Here is a 19,125-nt window from a genome sequence, read left to right as displayed (position 1 = left end):
CTATTCCCTGTATCATATATATGTACACTGCGGATGCCTCGATTCTATCATGTGTTGTCTTTACGCTGACTGGTTAGAACGCAACAAAAGCTATTTCACTGCACCTTGCTATACGTGACAATAAACTAAACTAAACTAAGCGAATCTAATCTAAACTAAACCATTCATATTGCGAATGATTCATGCTAGACGAGCTGTCCCTCTAGTGATCGCCATACTTACTCGCCCTCAGCAGTGAAATCTCAGCTTGAAGATCGGAGAGTGAGCTGGCTGCATTCTCAAAGGTTCCTGTAACTGGAGAGAGACAACAGTTTAGATCATGCGGATCCCTTTTCTCAATAAAACTCCTCCTCCGCCGAAAATCCTGCCATTAAATATCACATATTAAGTTTGCAGGGAATTATTAATATGTAGTTAGTGAACAATAAGCTCCCCGGTCATATGGATAGAAAAAATACAAACACTGTTTTTCTAAACTAAACTAAACTAAACTAAACTAAACTAAACTAAACTAAACTAAACTAAACGAAACTAAACTAAACTAAGTTAAACTAACTAAACTTAAGTCAAGTCAAGTTTATTCAAGTTTACACGAGATGTGCAGTGAAATGAAAAGTGGCAATGCTCGCGGATTGTGTAAAAAAACCCTACAAACAAACTACAAACAGAATGGAACATAATCACACATTCGCTAACTAAACTAAACTAACGGCGGCAGATATGAAACATTCAGGTAAGGAAACGTATTAAGTCACATGAGTGCAATTTCTTTTTGTGCCGCGAAATGTTCGTGTTTGTAATATTGGGTAGCAGTGGATTCAGGTTGAATGGTGCATTCAAGCAGGACCTGGGTAAGTCGGAAAAGGGAACAGGAGACTGCGCAGACAGAGGAGGGCATATCTTGGACGAGGTGGATTGACATTAAATTGATCTGATCGGCGCTCAGCGAGCAGTGTGGTTCATTCCAAGCGTTTCTTCATGATATTCTGCCTGATCATTCCTGATACTTATTAGCCAGTTGCCTGGGACTGTGGGCGTTGTCTCCAAGCACCCCTCAGATTGGTCTCCTAATCTGAGGAAATACATTCTTCCGTACAGAGAAGGTTCACCAGACTGATTCCTGGGATGGCAGGACTTTCATATGAAGAAAGTCTGGATAGACTCGGCTTGTACACGCTAGAATTCCGAAGTTTGAGGGGGGATCTTATAGAATCTTACAAAATTCTTAAGGGGTTGGACAGGCCAAATGCAGGAAGATTATTCCCGATGTTGGGGAAGTCCAGAACTAGGGGTCACGGTTTAAGGATAAGAGGGAAGTATTTTAGGACCGAGATGAGAAAATCATTTTTATAACAGAGTGGTGAATCTTTGGAATTCTCTGCCACAGAAGGTAGTTGAGGCCAGTTCATTGGTTATATTTAATAGGGAGTTAGATGTGGCCCTTGTGGCTAAAGGGATCAGGGGGTATGGAGAGAAGGCATGGATGGGATACTGAATTGGATGATCAGCCGTGATCATATCGAATGGCGCTGCAGGCTCGAAGGGCCGAATGGCCTACTCCTGCACCTATTTTCTATGTTTCTATGTTTCTATCCCCATAACGATTTCATAACGGGTTGAAACGGACCATCAAACTCAAGGAGATCTATGCCACTGCAATTCCCGCACCTGTTCTCCACAAAATAATGCTCTCCACCCCCTCACCTACTGCCCACCTCTCCCGGGATGGCTGGCACCTTAGGGAAATCGTTCCACTCTTTTGAAAGTCAGGGGAAGTGAGGGGAGAAATTGAATGCTCACCCCAAATTAAGTGCCCAGAGCCCGGGGAGCTGGGCGGGATCAACAATGTCCTGCTCTCCTCGTCTAAAAAGCGAGAGGACATGGGCTGCAAGGCGAGTTAAATACTTGGCTGCAAAGTTGGGTTGAAAGTGTGATATTGCGGGTGATGATAGAGGGTTGATATTTGGACGAAGCTTCTAATAGGATGAATACAACCCAGATCCATATTGGGTGCACTGCTGCTTTTGGATATTTATTTTTATTATGTAGAAAAACAACGTGGAAGCAGGCCCTTCTACCCACCGAGTTAAAGCCGGCCATTGATCACCCATTCACACTAGTTCTATGGTATCCCACTTCCTCATCCACTCCCTGCACTAGCAGCAGTGTGCAGAGGCAAACTAACCTCTATTCCCGCATTTCTTTGGGATGTGGGAGGAAATTTGAGCACCCAACGAAACCCATGCGGTCACAGGGACAAGCTGCAAACTCCCTATAGACAGCGTCCAAGGACAGGGTCCAACCCGGGGCTGTGCAACTGCGAGGCCGCAGCTGTTTCAGCTGGTCACTGTGTCGCCCCACATTTACATAGTACCTAGCACGATTGTTAGCTTTGCTAACGACACTGTGTAATTGATGGTATAGTGAACAGTGCAGTGAGCAAAGTTATCTATGATTACAACAGGATGTGGGCCCACTGCACCAATGGGCCGAGGGAAGAGCGATGGAGATTATTTCACAAAGCTCTGCGGTGCTGTGGTTTCGTAAAGCTAAACAGGACATGGCCAACACAGTAAACATTAGCGCCCTGGGGAGTTTTTAAAACGGGGTCCTCAGGTGCATGTACGTAATTTCACTCCATTGGACAGGGATGTTGAACAAGGCGTTTGGTGTTTCTTGCCTTGAGTGGTTAGGGTATTGGGTTCAGGAGTTATGGCGTAATGTTACAACCACACAAAACGTTGGTAAAGCCACATTCGGACAGTTCGGACAATGTGTACAGTCTGGTCATCCCGGCTTAGGGAGAATGTCATAAAACTGTAAATGAATCGTAAATATTTGCGAAGATGTTACCAGATATGAATGGTTCGACCTATCCGGAGAAGTTGGATAGGCTGGATTTTCTTTGGTCTGCAGTGTAGGATTGCAACCTTGTCGTGGTCGGGGAGCTTGTGTGTCTCAGTGACCCCTAGAGCTACGCCAGTGGGAGATTCGTCTCCTCTTAGGGTCTCCCATGCTGGACAGGTCGAAGGGTAGAGGCGAGACGAAGAGCGATCCACTGGTCCTCCATGTTGGAGGTTGAGCACAGGGCTAAAAAACCTGTCTCGTAAAACAAATATGTTACTGACACAGCTACTGAAGGAATCAACACTGCTGAGTGGAGGACCTTCGTTGCTGCCCTGCATGCCAAGAGGCATAATAGGCAGTAGTAGTGTAGGAGTCTGGGAAATGACTGTAGGGGCCTATATATTCATAAAGAGCTTGGATAAAGTGGACGAGTTTAAGGCCAGAGGAAACGTTTTAAAACGAGGATGTAATTGAGGCCGGGGCTTTCCCGACGTTTAAGAAACAGTTTGACAGGTACGTGGATAGGACAGGATTTCGAGGGAAATGAGGCAAATGCAGGTAGGTGGGACTGGTGCAGCTGGATCCATTAGGTTGCATCATCACACTCACCATTGCTCTTCCATTGGTAAATTTCCATCTGAAAATCAGCATCTGACCTCTTAATTTCCCTCGTCTGTGTCACTAGAATGGAAACATCGATTTGGTCAAGAGATCGTGTGCAGGAGTAAAATTAGATCATTCGGCCCATCAAGTCTACTCCGCCATTTAATAATGGTTGATCTATATCTCCCTCCTCACCCCCATTCTCCTGCCCCCCCCCCCCCACCCACCATGATATCTGACACCTGTACTAATCAATAATCTATCTCCGCCTTACCAATTTCCACCGGCTTGACCTACACAGCCTCCTATCGCAATGAATTCCACAGATTCACCACCCTCTGACTAAAGAAACTTCTCATCTCCTTCCTGAATGGGCGGCCTTTAATTCTGATGCTATGAGCTCTGGTCCTAGACTCTCCCACTAGTGGAAACATCCTCCCCACATCCACTCTATCCAAGCCTTTCACTATTCAGTATGTTTCAATGAGATCTCTCCTCATTCTTCTAAAGGACCAGTGCCGATAAATGCACATCATAGGTTAACCTCCTCATTCCTGGGATAATTCTTGTAAACCTCCTCCTGGACCCTTTCACTGGTGCTCACATGCTGGACAGCATTCTCCTGCACCACATTCCACGGCCCATTATTCTGGGGCAGAGAATGCAGAAAGAGGAAGCTTTAGTTAGGATTTTCTCAACCCCTAGTTTGTCCAAGCTGGTCCATATCATCCATTATTCATGGTTTATAATATCCCTTTTATCTTGCAGAGAGCACGTGCCACATTTATTGATGATTCAAAAAATAATATACTCTATAAAAGAATCTTGATGTCGTTTGTAGAAACATCAAGACGATATACACAGTCGAATGGTCAATACAGTTTTAGAGGAGAAGGGTGAGATCAGACGAGGAAGGGAAATTAGAATTTCAGCAACCATGTTGGAAAAAAATACTATGGTTCGGCAGAAATTGGGATCTATTACTGAGAAAGGAATGTCTGAATAATTGGAGAAACGTGGACTGATTCGCGCATAGACATTCTCTGGTCAGCTGTTGTCAAAGTCCGCAAGGGCTTGATATTCGTTGTCGTCGAAGTTTATGTCCCATTCTCTGAAGCTTTGAATATAGGTTCTAAACTCTGGAGATCGCCCAAGCACATTAGAACAGTCTGTGGCTCTGTGTATCGGCGCTCAACGTCAGAGGAGGGGGAATTTCCCAGTGGCTATTGCATCAGCTTCTTGGGTCAACCCAGAGAGAGGACCTGCAGAGGACTGCCTTTCGGTGAGGTCAGGTACTTTTCGGCACCGCTGTTTTTGATTGCCCCCCGTTTAATATAAATGTAGGTTTCTGTTTTCCCCTCTAAATTGTGTCAGGATTTCCTATACCCAAAATAAAAATAACCAGCCGGTAATTAATCTTAATTCATCTAAACTTTCATCTTAATTCATCTAAATATATAGATGAATTGAAGGAAAGAAGCAACTAGTGGCGCAACTTGCAGGAACCTCCAATTACATGAAGGCTGAAGAAGTGCCCCGACCCGACATGTTGCCCAGCTATTCCTTCCACAAATGCTGCCTGACGTGCTGAGTTACTCCAGCACTTTGTGTTTTGCCCAACGGCATGAAGTTGCCTGGGGACGATGCAAGTGGCAATGTTTGATGGACAGATAGGATTTGGGCATCAGAGGTAGTGCAGATGCAGATGCTGGATCCACATCCAATTACGCTGTCTCTGTTGAATGAGGGGATACCCCGAGGAGGCGGAGGGAAGGTGCGCGCGTTACACGCGTTCAGCAGAATTACTGATTAGATGTAGGTTTAAGTATATTACTATCATCTGTACCGAAATACAGTGGGAAACTGTTGCTTGCTATCCAATCAAACCACATAATACGTGTAAGAAAGAACTGGAGATGCTGGTTTAAATCGAAGGTAGATCCAAAATGCTGGAATAACTCAGCGGGTGAGGTAGCATCTCTGGAGAGAAGGAACGGACGACGTTTCTGGTCGAGACCCTTCTTCAGATAATACGATACGTGAACTAAACCAAGCCAAACACAATTTCAACAGATAGAGGGAAGAGAAAGCTGCTTCTTGCTAACTGTGTTAACTATCCTAGACTAAACTGGCGATGCCGTTAACCTACACACTGTGTCATACCGCTATGTGATAACATTTTGGGATAATCTCACGTCCCCTTCCTTAATTCTTGGCTTGTGCACCCTCCTGCCATTCCTGGGACGTGTTGACCCAGCCGGTTCCTCACACGCAACTAAAGAACATCACTGGTGGCACCAATAAACAGAGACAGAGCTCCGGAATATCTTAAAACCCTTCAGGAATTTTCACTTCTCCAAATTCAGCTGCTCCAACTTCGTGGACAGGCCCTTTAAATACTGGGATTGTCACTTTAGCGTGCTTTCTATGGCCACAAGATGCCGAATCCGGAATTGAAAGTATAATGAGCAACCAGTAGTGAAAAAGACCTGTGGCCCAAGCTATGAACAAAGCCAAATTTCAATTGATATTGTGTTACTGTTCACACACACCGTCCACGTTTATCACGGCTAGCGTTCCTCCTCAAGTATGAATTAAAATTACTCTCAAATGAATGTTGGCGGATTCATGCATTATCCTCAATTAGCTAATGAAACATCATTTTTAAAAAGCTACACATACGCATACAGGAAATACGATGTGAGTCTAAGAAAAAAAAAATAGAAGTCACAGATTTAGCAACAGGGTGCACAGATATAGATACATAGATACATAGAAAATAGGTGCAGGAGTAGGCCATTCGGCCCTTCGAGCCTGCACCGCCATTCAATATGATCATGGCTGATCATCCAACTCAGTATGCCGTACCTGCCTTCTCTCCATACCCCCTGATCCCTTTAGCCACAAGGGCCACATCTAACTCCCTCTTAAATATAGCCAATGAACTGGCCTCAACTACCCTCTGCGGCAGAGAGTTCCAGAGATTCACCACTCTCTGTGTGAAAAAGTTTCTTCTCATCTCGGTCCTAAAGGATTTCCCCCTTATCCTTAAGCTGTGACCGCTTGTCCTGGACTTCCCCAACATCGGGAACAATCTTCCTGCATCTAGCCTGTCTAACCCCATAAGAATTTTGTACGTTTCTATAAGATCCCCTCTCAATCTCCTAAATTCTAGCGAGTATGTCAAGTCTATCCAGTCTTTCTTCATATGAAAGTCCTGCCATCCCAGGAATCAGTCTGGTGAACCTTCTCTGCACTCCCTCTATGGCTATAATGTCCTTCCTCAGATTTGGAGACCAAAACTGTACGCAATACTCCAGGTGTGGTCTCACCAAGACCCTGTACAACTGCAGTAGAACCTCCCTGCTCCTATACTCAAATCCTTTTGCTATGAAAGCTAACATACCATTCGCTTTCTTCACTGCCTGCTGCACCTGAATGCCTACTTTCAATGACTGGTGCACCATGACACCCAGGTCTCGCTGCATCTCCCCTTTTCCTAATCGGCCACCATTTAGATAATAGTCTGCTTTCCTGTTTTTGCCACCAAAGTGGATAACCTCACATTTATCCACATTATACTGCATCTGCCAAACATTTGCCCACTCACCCAGCCTATCCAAGTCACCTTGCAGTCTCCTAGCATCCTCCTCACAGCTAACACTGCCCCCCAGCTTAGTGTCATCCGCAAACTTGGAGATGTTGCCTTCAATTCCCTCATCCAGATCATTAATATAAATTGTAAATAGCTGGGGTCCCAGCACTTAGCCTTGCGGTACCCCACTAGTCACTGCCTGCCATTGTGAAAAGGACCCGTTTACTCCTACTCTTTGCTTCCTGTTTGCCAGCCAGTTCTCTATCCACATCAATACTGAACCCCCAATACCGTGTGCTTTAAGTTTGTATACTAATCTCTTATGTGGGACCTTGTCGAAAGCCTTCTGAAAGTCCAGATACAACACATCCACTGGTTCTCCTCTATCCACTCTACTAGTTACATCCTCGAAAAATTCTATAAGATTCGTCAGACATGATTTACCTTTCGTAAATCCATGCTGACTTTGTCCAATGATTTCACCACTTTCCAAATGTGCTGCTATCCCATTTTTAATAACTGACTCTAGCAGTTTCCCCACTACCGATGTTAGACTAACTGGTCTGTAATTCCCCGTTTTCTCTCTCCCTCCCTTCTTAAAAAGTGGGGTATCGTTTGCTACCCTCCAATCCTCAGAAACTACTCCAGAATCTAAAGAGTTTTGAAAAATTATCACTAATGCATCCACTATTTCTGGAGCTACTTCCTTAAGTACTCTGGGATGCAGCCTATCTGGCCCTGGTGATTTATCGGCCGTTAATCCATTCAATTTACCCAACACTACTTCCCGACTAACCTGGATTTCACTCAGTTCCTCTACCTGCTATTTCCGGCAGATTATTTATGTCTTCCTTAGTGAAGACGGAACCAAAGTAGTTATTCAATTGGTCCGCCATATCCTTGTTTCCCATGATCAACTCACCTGTTTCTGACTGCAAGGGACCTACATTTGTTTTAACTAATCTCTTTCTCTTCACATATCTATAAAAACTTTTGCAGTCAGTTTTTATGTTCCCTGCCAGTTTTCTTTCATGATCTATTTTCCCTTTCCTAATTAAGCCCTTTGCCCTCCTCTGCTGGTCTCTGAATTTCTCCCAGTCCTCTGGTATGCTGCTTTTTCTGGCTAATTTGTACGCATCATCTTTTGCTTTGATACCATCCCTGATTTCTCTTGTTATCCACGGATGCACTACCTTCCCTGATTTATTCTTTTGCCAAACTGGGATGAACAATCTTTGTCGTTCATCCATGCAGTCTTTAAATGCCTTCCATTGCATATCCACCGTCAACCCTTTTAGAACTAATTGCCAGTCAATCTTGGCCAATTCACGTTTCATACCCTCAAAGTTACCTTTCTTTAAGTTCAGAACCGTTGTTTCTGAATTAACAATGTCACTCTCCATCCTAATGAAGAACTCAACCATATTATGGTCACTCTTGCCCAATGGGGCACGCACAACAAGACTGCTAACTAACCCTTCCTCATTACTCAATACCCAGTCTAGAATAGCCTGCTCTCTCGTTGGTTCCTCTACATGTTGGTTTAGATAACTATCCCGCATACATTCCAAGAAATCCTCTTCCTCAGCACCCCTGCCAATTTGATTCACCCAATCTATATGTAGATTGAAGTCACCCATTATAACTGTTTTGCCTTTGTTGCACGCATTTCTAATTTCCTGTTTGATGCCATCCCCAACTTCACTACTACTGCTAGGTGGCCTGTACACAACACCCACCAGCGTTTTCTGCCCCTTAGTGTTTCGCAGTTCTACCCATACCGATTCCACATCCTCCAAGCTAATGTCCTTCCTTTCCACTGCGTAAATCTCCTCTCTAACCAGCAACGCTACTCCACCACCTTTTCCTTTCTCTCTATCCCTCCTGAATATTGAATATCCCTGGATGTTCAGCTCCCAGCCTTGGTCACCCTGGAGCCATGTCTCCGTGATCCCGGCTATATCATAATCATTAATAGCTATCTGCACGTTCAACTCATCCACCTTATTACGTATGCTCCTTGCATTGAGACACAAAGCCTTCAGGCTTGTTTTTACAACGCTCTTACCCCTTATACAATTATGTTGAAAAGTGGCCCTTTTTGATTTTTGCCCTGGATTTGTCTGCCTGCCACTTTTCCTTTTCACCTTGCTACCTATTGCTTCCGACAGCATTTTACACCCCTCTGTTTCTCTGCTCACCCATTTAAGAACCCCACCACCTCTTATTCTCTGTTTATTATTGTTTTCTTCTTTCCCCCCTACATGTTGGGTCTGAATGCTTTCCTTCTCTACCTCCTGCCTCACACACTGTCTAATAGCTTTCTCTATTTGAGTCCCTCCCCCCAACCATTCTAGTTTAAAGTCTCCCCAGTAGCCTTTGCAGATCTCCCCGCCAGGATATCGTTCCCCCTCAGGTTCAAGTGCAACCCATCCTTTTTGTACAGGTCGCACCTTCCACAAAAGAGGTCCCAATGATCCAGAAATTTGAATCCCTGCCCTCCGCACCAGTCCTTCAGCCACGCAATTATCCTCCACCTTGCTCCATTCCTACTCTCACTATCGCGTGGCACAGGCAGTAATCCCGAGATTGTTACCTTTGCTGTCCTACTCTTTAACTCCCCTCCTAACTCCCTAAATTCTCCTTTCAGGACCTCTTCTCTTTTTTTACCTATGACATTGGTACCTATATGTACCACGACCTCGGGCTCCTCTCCCTCCCCTTTCAGGATATCTTGGACACGTTGAGACACATCACAGACCCTGGCACCAGGGAGGCAAACTACCATCCGGGTCTCCCGACTGCGTCCACAGAATCGCCTGTCTGACCCCTAACTATAGAGTCCTCTATTAGTATTGCTCTCCTCTTCTTTTCCTTACCCTTCTGAGCAACAGGACCGGTCTCTGTACCGGAGGCCCGGCCGCTGTCGCTACCCCCAGGTAGGCTGTCCCCCCCAACAGTGCTCAAACAGGAGTACTTATTGTCAAGGTGTAAAGCCACCGGGGTACTCTCTAGTCCCTGCCTGTGCCCCTTGCCTCTCCCAACCGTGATCCACTTGCCTGCCTCCTGTGGTCTTGGAGTGACCACCTCCCTGTAACTCCTATCAATGACTTCCTCGCTCTCCCTGACCAGACGGAGGTCATCGAGCTGCTGCTCCAGGTTCCTAATACGGTCCCTTAGGAGCCCCATCTCGATACACCTGGCACAGATGTGGACGTCTGGAGGGCTATCAGACTCCATGACTTCCCACATCTGACATCCAGAACAGTAAACTGCCCTGGCACTCATACTCCCCTTACCTAGGATACAATACAAAACAAACTGCTACAATACAGTACAATCAGCAGGGATCTGACTCCCAATCAGCTGCTCCCTCTTGTCTGCTTCCACCAATCAGCGGCTTCCTCAAACTCACTTGTTTTTGAAGTGGACTTGGAACGTTGCAGATTTCAGCCGCTCCTCCCTCTGCGACCTCTCCAACGGCTCTCGGGCCTCTGTAGAAGCAAGCCCCGCGCTCCTCTTTAAATCCTACCGCTCGGGTGTAGCTCCTCCCTCTGCGACCTCTCCAACGGCTCTCGGGCCTCTGTAGAAGCAAGCCCCGCGCTCCTCTTTAAATCCTACCGCTCGGGTGTAGCTCCTCCCTCTGCGACCTCTCCAACGGCTCTCGGGCCTCTGTAGAAGCTAGCCCCGCATTTAATGGCGACGTTATTTCAAAGCATTCCGGAAATTCTATTTCTTTCACCATTTGTCCTCCCTCGCATTCGTTGCTAACTTGTTTTCTTTCTTTCTCAGTCCTAACGACCGATCTCAGACTTGAAACATTAGCTGTTTCTCTGTGCACAGATGCTGCTTGACTAACTGCATGCGTTCAACATCTCCAGTTATATTTTAACATAGAAACATTGAAACATAGAAAATAGGTGCAGGAGTAGGCCAATCGGCCCTTCGAGCCTGCACCGCCATTCAATTTGATCATGGCTGATCATCCAACTCAGTATCCCGTACCTGCCTTCTCTCCATACCCCCTGATCACTTAAGCCACAAGGGCCATATCTAACTCCCTCTTAAATATAGCCAATGAACTGGCCTCAACTACATTCTGTGGCAGAGAATTCCACAGATTCACCACTCTCTGTGTAAAAAATGTATTTCTCATCTCAGTCCTAAAAGATTTTCCCCTTATCCTTAAACTGTTAAACATTGAAGAGGTTCACGTGCCGTATGAACACCCGTTTAATATTTAAGCACACAGTTGAATATTAGTACAAAAGCGATGGCTGCCAAGTGAAGTCTAGCTCTGTGTGGTTGGTCACGTGACGGGTGCAGCTCACGACAATCTTTACACAATTGACTGCGTTGATTGGTTGAACGCCAGTTCACGCGAGAGTTCGAGCTCGACAAACGAAGGTTGGAGACCAAAGTGGCTCGGCCACCAGATGGCGCCACAAGGTTGACATTACGGAACAATGTTTCAATGTTTAAACTCACTCAGTATTAGCGCCATAACAAGTGCCAGAGAGGACAGCATGATGCAGAGGCCCAGAAGAACGTAGATGATCAGCGGTGAGACATTTCTTCGAGCAGGATCTCGTCGTTGGAGTCGAAGTCCTGCAAAGTGAAAGTGGAGGTCATCAGTGAAACCAAAATAACGACTCGTTCAACGGCGCAGTCTCATAAATTCACAAGATCAAGGCGCAGAATTAGGCCATTCGACCCACCATGTCTACTCCGTCATTGCATCATGGCTGTGTAGGAAAGAACTGCAGATGCTGGTTTAAATCGAAGTTAGACCCAAAATGCTGGAGTAACTCAGCGGGACAGGCAGCATCTTTGGAGAGAAGGAATGGGCGACGTTCCGGGTCGAGTCTGAAGAAGGGTCTCGACCCGGAACGTCGCCCATTCCTTCTCTCCAAAGATGCTGCCTGTCCCGCTGAGTTTATGCCCCTGTCCCACTTAGGAAACCTGAACGGAAACCTCTGGATACTTTGAGCCCCGTTAAAGGTTTCCGTGCGGTTCCCGGAGGTTTTTGTCAGTCTCCCTACCTGCCTCCACTACCTGCAACTTCCGGCAAACACCTGCAACCTCCGGGAACCGCACGGAAACCTTGGGTGGGGCGCAAAGTCTCCAGAGGTTTCCGTTCAGGTTTCCTAAGTGGGACAGGGGCATTATCATTTGTGTCTACCTTCCTCTGGTTCAATTTGGCAGCAGCCAGAGGAGCCGAGTGTTGTTGTCAACACCGGAATTTTAAGGTTACCAAAGGCAGGCTAGACATAGACATGAACAGGTAGTGGAGGTATTGCAATTTACACACAAGAAACCCAAAGATCATTCGATCCCGTTAACACAAAGAGGACAAACAACAATTCTTATCTCTCTCCCTTCTCCTCAACATTTCGACTTCCATGTTGTCGACTTCTCCGGTTAATTAAAAAGAAAGTGTAATTAATTCCAGCTCATTCATCGGATCTGGGAAAGCACGATAAACACGAGTTCAGTGGTAGCACCTGGCTTCAGATGTTCCGGCTGATATCCATCTACATTGTCCTCTTCCACCTGAAAAGTGATATTTTCATAGTCGACCATTAACTCCATGTTCTCAGCAGGACGATCTGGTCTTTGAGGAACTGATAAGAATGAGTCAGTGCAGCTGTCGTTTCTGACCTCACAGTTCCTCGTGCCCTACTTTCAATATTATGTGGGGGAAAAACGAAGTTGCTGATATTACTGAAATCCAACCATTTCTGCTTCGAGATGCTGGATTCCAGTGTCAATGCCCAGACATCGGGGAGCCAGAAGGATCTGTCTGTTATATCTTCCCCAAACGTGTTCTCAGGCTTGGGGTTTCATGCTAATCTCTGTGCAGGTGTGTGTGCATCCACTATTAGTGGGGTCCCAGGTGAAAAGTGACATTAAAAAGCGGCCCGGTAGCTCGGCCTTTGAAGCCTCACCATCACCTTTATGGGGTTGGAAAATTGCAACCTTCACGTGGTCCGCCCCGTTTCGACTAATGCAGTCAACTCGACGTGCACAAACGGAAGATCAAATAGTTCAAGTTGTCCCTCACAATTACGCCTCTGCCACTTCCTCCGGTAGCTCGTTCCATATTCGCACCGCGCTCTTCCTGAAAAGATCGCCCGCTCAGGCCCGTTTTAAATGTTCCCCTCTCACCGTCAATGTATTTCCTCTAGTTTTAACTCACGAACTCCGATGCAACGATTGTGGCATTTCATCTTAACTATGCCCCTCGTAATTTTATAAACCTCTATAAGGTTAGTTCTTGGGCTCTTGGACTTCGGAGAGATAGATATCCCCACCTAATCCTGCCTTTCCGTATGTGAGACCCTCCAGATCTAGTAATATCCTCATATGTCCTTCCGGCGCCCGCTCAAGCTCGGTTGCACGACCACTAGGATTGTTCATCCTACTGCAGATATGGCCTTAGTAACGTACTGTACAGCTGTAACAGGGCGCCTCTACAGCTTTCCTCAATATGTTGGTCGATGCGGTCAAGTGGACCCAGTTCCTACCTTACCAACCCCGTTTACCCGTGCTGTTAATTTCATGGACCACTGTTTCATGGATAGGCCTATTATCAGTGTATGTGCAGCCTCAGTTCCTCTGCCTCAACAGACCTCTGCACTGCCCAGAAACTAACGCTTCCCGATATAAGCCATAGAGCCACAGTCATTGTTGTACACACAAACCTTTATTGTCCAATTTAAAACACAAACATATTACTAGATTTAGTTTCTGCGTTTACGGAGAAAGTGCACCTCGCATTCCGTTTGGGTAACTGACAACCCAACCGTATCAACATTACATTCTCCACATTTAGGTAACTATCCCTCACCCCCACCCCCCCCCCCCCCCACCCCCGCCCCCGCTCCTCTTTCCCGTGACGCCAACCCAATGCCCACTCATGTATTTCACTCTCTCGACCCCTTATCCCCCGTCCCTTTACACTTATACCCCATTCCACATTGTTTGCATTTCACGGCTCCTCATTTCCTACCTGAAACTCATTTTCCCCCCTTTTCATCTCTACCCTTTGTCCTACACATTGTCATTCAAAGTCCTCCGCGCATTCACCTACCTGTCAACTGCAAGGCTTTGTGCCGCACCCGCATCTTTTCCAGCTCCCCCCTCCCACCCCCACGCATCTACAATAAGTCTGATGAGGAGCCCCGCCCCGAAAAGTCGTTTATCCATCGCCCCCTCCCCCCCCCCTCCCCACAGATGCGGCCTGGTTCTCTGTCTCACTCCAACAGTTAGTGTTTGCTCAATATTCGAGCACCTGCAATTCTGTGTGTCTTAGGATAAACCCCTTGGAAAATGAAAATTGACATTAGGAACAAATATCTCAATGTACTCTTCCGACATGCCCGACTGCGGAAAAGACTGCGAGCATCAGAGAGTTAGATATACAACGTTCCTTTTTATTAAGCATCAGGTGGGGTCAAGGAAAGAGCGTTCACGTCGCGGCCCTGTTTTCACCAACCTTTCCGCCACCACGCGCAAGAAGCACAAGAAGCGCAAGACATGCACCATTGTATACAGATGCCGGCGTTCAGCTCTGGCTGATCAACTTCTAATCTTGTTTGTGGACTCGACAAGAAGAAGAAGCATCAGGTTAACCGGGTATAATTTGGAGAAACACAAGCTTCAGTGGATTATAAGCTTTCAGATCTGGTGTACAATCCTACAGTTACAGACAAGGTTCGTAAAATGCCCCACCTTTCGTTTTTTAACCATCTTATGAACCTGACTTGCTAATCTGAGGAAGGACATTCTTGCCATAGAGGGGGTACAGAGAAGGTTCACCAGACTGATCCCTGGGATGTCAGGACTTTCATATGAAGAAAGACTGGATAGACTCGGCTTGTACTTAAGATTGAGGGGGGATCTTATAGAAACTTACAAAATTCTTAAGGGGTTGGACAGACTAGATGCAGGAAGATTATTCCCGATGTTGGGGAAGTCCAGAACAAGGGGTCACAGTTTAAAGATCAAGGTGAAATCTTTTAGGACTGAGATGAGAAAAACATTTTTTACAAAGAGAGTGGTGAATATCGGGAATTCTCTCCCACAGAAGGCAGTTGAGGCCAGTTCATTGCCTATGTTTAAGAGGGAGTTAGATGTGGCCCTTGTGGCTAAAGGTATCAGGGGGTATGGAGAGAAAGCAGGTACAGGATACCGAGTTGGATGATCAGCCATGATTATATTGAATGGCGATGCAGACTCGAAGGGCCGAATGGCCTACTACTGCGCCTATTTTCTATGTTTCTATGTTTCTGTGCTACCTTCAAAGATAGCAAAGATATGTGGACATATCCCTACGCTACAACAATTCCTTTGTCCTATTGCACATCCCAAATGTACCATGTCATTCTTCCCTGTATTAACATGTACTTGCTGTACTTGATACGTGTCCGCTCAACTGACCAAGCCCTGGACATATTATTCTGACCTGAAGCATTGCCCGTCATTATGACGCATATGGGGTTTAGGTTAAGCAAAGATTTGTTTTGCGATGAAGTAACAACTGCACCGTGACACCGCTGGAAAAGTTCGCGATGCCACGAAATAGTGAGAGGGTGATTAAATCTGCGTAGCAACTTAACAACAAACAAGCAGGGCCAGCGCATTAGTTCCTCTGCTGAATGTTTACCGTCTACTATGGAGTTCGCTGTGAATAAGAAGAGATGCAGGTGGAAGACCTTCGAGCTGTGAAGATACTGTATACTGAAGAAACAAGTGTGGCTGACATGAAGCACAGCATTCACAGAGCGAAGGAGGACCCGATGTGTGGGTGGGGTGGTGTGTGTGTGTGTGTGGGGGGGGGGGGGGGGGGGCGGGGGGGGGGGTGGGGGGGGGGGGGCATTCAGGTGGAATGATTAGGCCCAGGCAGTGAAGTTGATCCATCAGTGAATGGTTCAACATTGGAAAGGGAAAGGGTGCGAATAATTTGATGGTAATTTTGCAAAATGCCAACATAGCCCGCCTAACCCAAAATACTCATACTCCGCGATCATATTGCTGCTACACGCTCAACGTTGATAAACTGGTTCATTGGCCATTGTGCACCAACTGTGACACGACGGAGGATATCACTGCGCTGGTTTCTCGCAAATCCACCTCAAAGTTCTGTTACAGGGTACATCATTCCAATTTCCACCAATATACATCTGCACACAGTCTTCGTCATTTTTATTATTGGGTTCTCCATTCTTCCAAAATCTATAAGATAAAAGACCATGGAAAATATAATTTGTTAATAGGATTCCTATTTCACTTTATTTGTGCATGCATGTTGAAGGATATGGTGCCGCTAGCATGATCAGCAGTCACGGTGAAATTCTTTGCAGAGTGCAACTTTAGTTGGGAAATGAATGACGAAAGAGGACAATTGGCTTCCTCCCAAGAAGTCTATCATGTGTGGAGTAGCTCTCCCGTGGGAAGTTGCAGATGGATTAGCCTTAGCAAAATATGAGGTTTACCTTCACGATCCCGTGTCATGCCTCGCAACGGCGAAAAATACCTTGTGAGGCGAGTAAATTAGTCAGGATGTGTAGGAAGGAACTGCAGATGCTGGTTTAAACAGAAGATAAACAGAAACAGTTGGAGGAACTCAGCGGATCAGGCAACATCTCAGGAGAAAATAAATAGGTTACTTTTCTGGTCACTTCCCGCAACGTCATCTTTTCCTTTTCGCCAGAGATATTGGCTGACCCGCTGAGTTACTCCAGCTTTTTCTGTCTAAATTAGTTGGAATATCCAGCCTCTATTTTGCTCAAGGAGCCACAGTTTTTATGCAGCCGATCCATGTGTGTTGTGTGTCAATGCTATTCCCAAAATATAAATGGTGATGGGGCAGAGTTTGATAAATAGCTTCAACATAGGGGGAAGGTTGCCTTTAGATGGATGTTTCTGTTGCTGCTGCAATGTGATATGAACATTGCTTACCACGTTAGCCTATGCAAGGTCTTGCTGTATGTTGGCAGCGTCTCCTTCATTTTGAGAAAAGCTGTGATTGTAATTGGATACTTTTGTCAGCAGGTACTCAGAAGGCCCAGCCAGCATATGTGGAGGACATGGACAGGCCAACCATGCGCCCCACAGATGTTGCTTGACCTGCTGAGTTCCTCCAGTACTTTGTTCAAGATTCCACCATCTGCAGTTCTTTGTGTCCCCAAGTTGTGAGATGTTGTCAGTTTTGGAGATGCGTAGGAACAATTTGTGGGAGGTGTTTCTTAACATGGAGAAACTATCAGCAGCATTACCTCGGGGATGTTGTGTGGATTCTTAGCCTTTCCCTTGCTACTCTCTCCACTGGTCTTGTCTGCTTGCTAATATCACATCGAGAAAACTGATCCTGGTACTTTGATGGCGAGATACTACAGGAGAAATTAAAATGGATCACCTAACTGTTTCTTCCATCTGGAGCCTTGTGTTTGGCGCTCAGGATTGGGTTCAGAAATTATCATAGAGAGATTGTCATTGGGCGCAACGTAGACTTGCTGTCTTACAGCGCTTGCAGCGCCGGAGACCCTGGTTCGATCCTGACTACGGGTGCTGTCTGTACGGAGTTTGTACGTTCTCACCGTGACCGCGTGGGTTTTCTCCGGGTGCTCCGGTTTCCTCACACAGTCAAAGACGTACAGGTTTGCAGGTTATTTGACCTGGTATAAATGTAAATTGTCCCTAGTGAGTGTAGGATAGTGTGTGTGGGACAGTGTGACACATTGTGTTTTTTCTTTCACATTCAGCACCGCAGAGGTGAAATAGAACTTGCCACTGGAAAGTAACTCACTTTGCAATGGATTTATAATCTGTTCCATCCACCCAGCGCCAGTCACCTTCAGAGGCTTTGTCAGTGAGACCAATCCAGCGATAGGTCAGAACTTTTTTCTTTAAGAAGTCCTGTCATGGAAACGAAAATGTTTTAGTATATGTGGGAACAACAGTTCATGGCAGTATTAGTGACAAACACTGCAATCAATCACCTGCTCTATGACATTCAGCCATTTATGTATACCGAGCTGTATGTCCCTCGGGTATGAGCGAGAGGGATATAATATGGGAAGTGTTTGGTACTGCCCCCACTGGTAAGGTTTTCTCCGTTTTAAAAGATGGGGGCTTTAAGAATGTTGGCCTAAATGAGAGCAGGAACTTTACCTGGTCGCCATGTACGTCATTTCCTGGTCTGTCTTAATCTACATGGCTATCTGTGTGAACATTGGCCAGTGAGAACTCATGGCCTAGATTTCATGGGCAGTGACTCTGGTCGGAGTAGCATCATGAGAATTACAAGCGATGGATGCCTCGTATGTCTAATTGTAGTGTTGTTAATGCCCCTGCCCCACTTAGGAAACCTGAACGGAAACCTCTGGAGACTTTGCGCCCCACCCAAGGTTTCCGTGCGGTTCCCGGAGGTTGCAGGTGGTGGAAGCAGGTAGGGAGACTGACAAAAACCTCCGGGAACCGCACGGAAACCTTGGATGGGGCGCAAAGGCTCCAGAGGTTTCCGTTCAGGTTTGCTAAGTGGGACAGGGGCATTAATGTACGGGGGTCGCTGGTCAGCGCCGACTCGATGGGCCGAATGTTCCATGTCCGCACTATATCTCTAAACTAAACTAAACTTTGCAAAGTTGCCGCCAAGCGGGATCACGGATAAACACTTACCTGTTCTTCAGCATTATTAATGACAACAAGGTGGGCGTCCGCTGACATGCAAGATTTCTGGGCCTCCTCCCAGGTTTGTGACCTTGAAGGAAACAGATAACAGCTTTGCTTGAAGTTGACCCATCCGTGAGGGCAAATCAGCAGTTCTGTGAAGATAATGAAGTAAATGTCAGAGACAATATCTGGAGGAGCGCGACGGGGGGGGGGGGGGGGGGGGGGGGGGGGGAGGGGGGGGGGGGGTTACCCTCATCTGCCGGTTCCGTGCTTCTGGGTTTAACAATCGAGACATTCGCCTATTTCAGATCACGGGTTCACGCACTGAAGAGCGAGACACTGGGGAACGTGTGAGAAATATGATCAGACAAAAACACGAGCAAAGAGGTCACCACCAGTTAGCA

General features: G+C 46.3%; 3 protein-coding genes across 4 annotated transcripts in view; 2 read left to right on the top strand and 1 right to left on the bottom strand.

Annotated features, from left to right (window-relative positions):
- Positions 1 to 12,703, bottom strand: part of LOC116966132 (hepatic lectin-like) — a 30,283-nt gene extending 17,580 nt beyond the window's left edge. For both annotated transcript variants that reach the window (XM_033012323.1, XM_033012322.1), the window contains exons 1-4: positions 12,550 to 12,703; positions 11,534 to 11,653; positions 3,457 to 3,528; positions 223 to 294 (exon numbers count right to left, since the gene is read on the bottom strand). In XM_033012323.1, the coding sequence (XP_032868214.1) occupies positions 223 to 294; positions 3,457 to 3,528; positions 11,534 to 11,653; positions 12,550 to 12,637 (352 nt within the window). In that variant the 5' untranslated portion in view covers positions 12,638 to 12,703. The remainder of the gene's footprint in view (positions 1 to 222; positions 295 to 3,456; positions 3,529 to 11,533; positions 11,654 to 12,549) is intronic.
- Positions 1 to 19,125, top strand: part of LOC116966134 (hepatic lectin-like) — a 335,697-nt gene that overhangs the window by 168,534 nt on the left and 148,038 nt on the right. The window lies entirely within an intron of this gene.
- The window catches only part of LOC116966131 (hepatic lectin-like), a 227,156-nt gene that overhangs the window by 123,860 nt on the left and 84,171 nt on the right, over positions 1 to 19,125 (top strand). The window lies entirely within an intron of this gene.

The sequence above is a fragment of the Amblyraja radiata genome, chromosome 35 (genome assembly GCF_010909765.2).
Source record: "Amblyraja radiata isolate CabotCenter1 chromosome 35, sAmbRad1.1.pri, whole genome shotgun sequence".
Lineage (NCBI taxonomy): Eukaryota > Metazoa > Chordata > Chondrichthyes > Rajiformes > Rajidae > Amblyraja > Amblyraja radiata.
The sequence above is the reverse complement of the archived record's forward strand: the minus strand, read 5'-3'. Positions and strand labels throughout refer to the sequence as shown.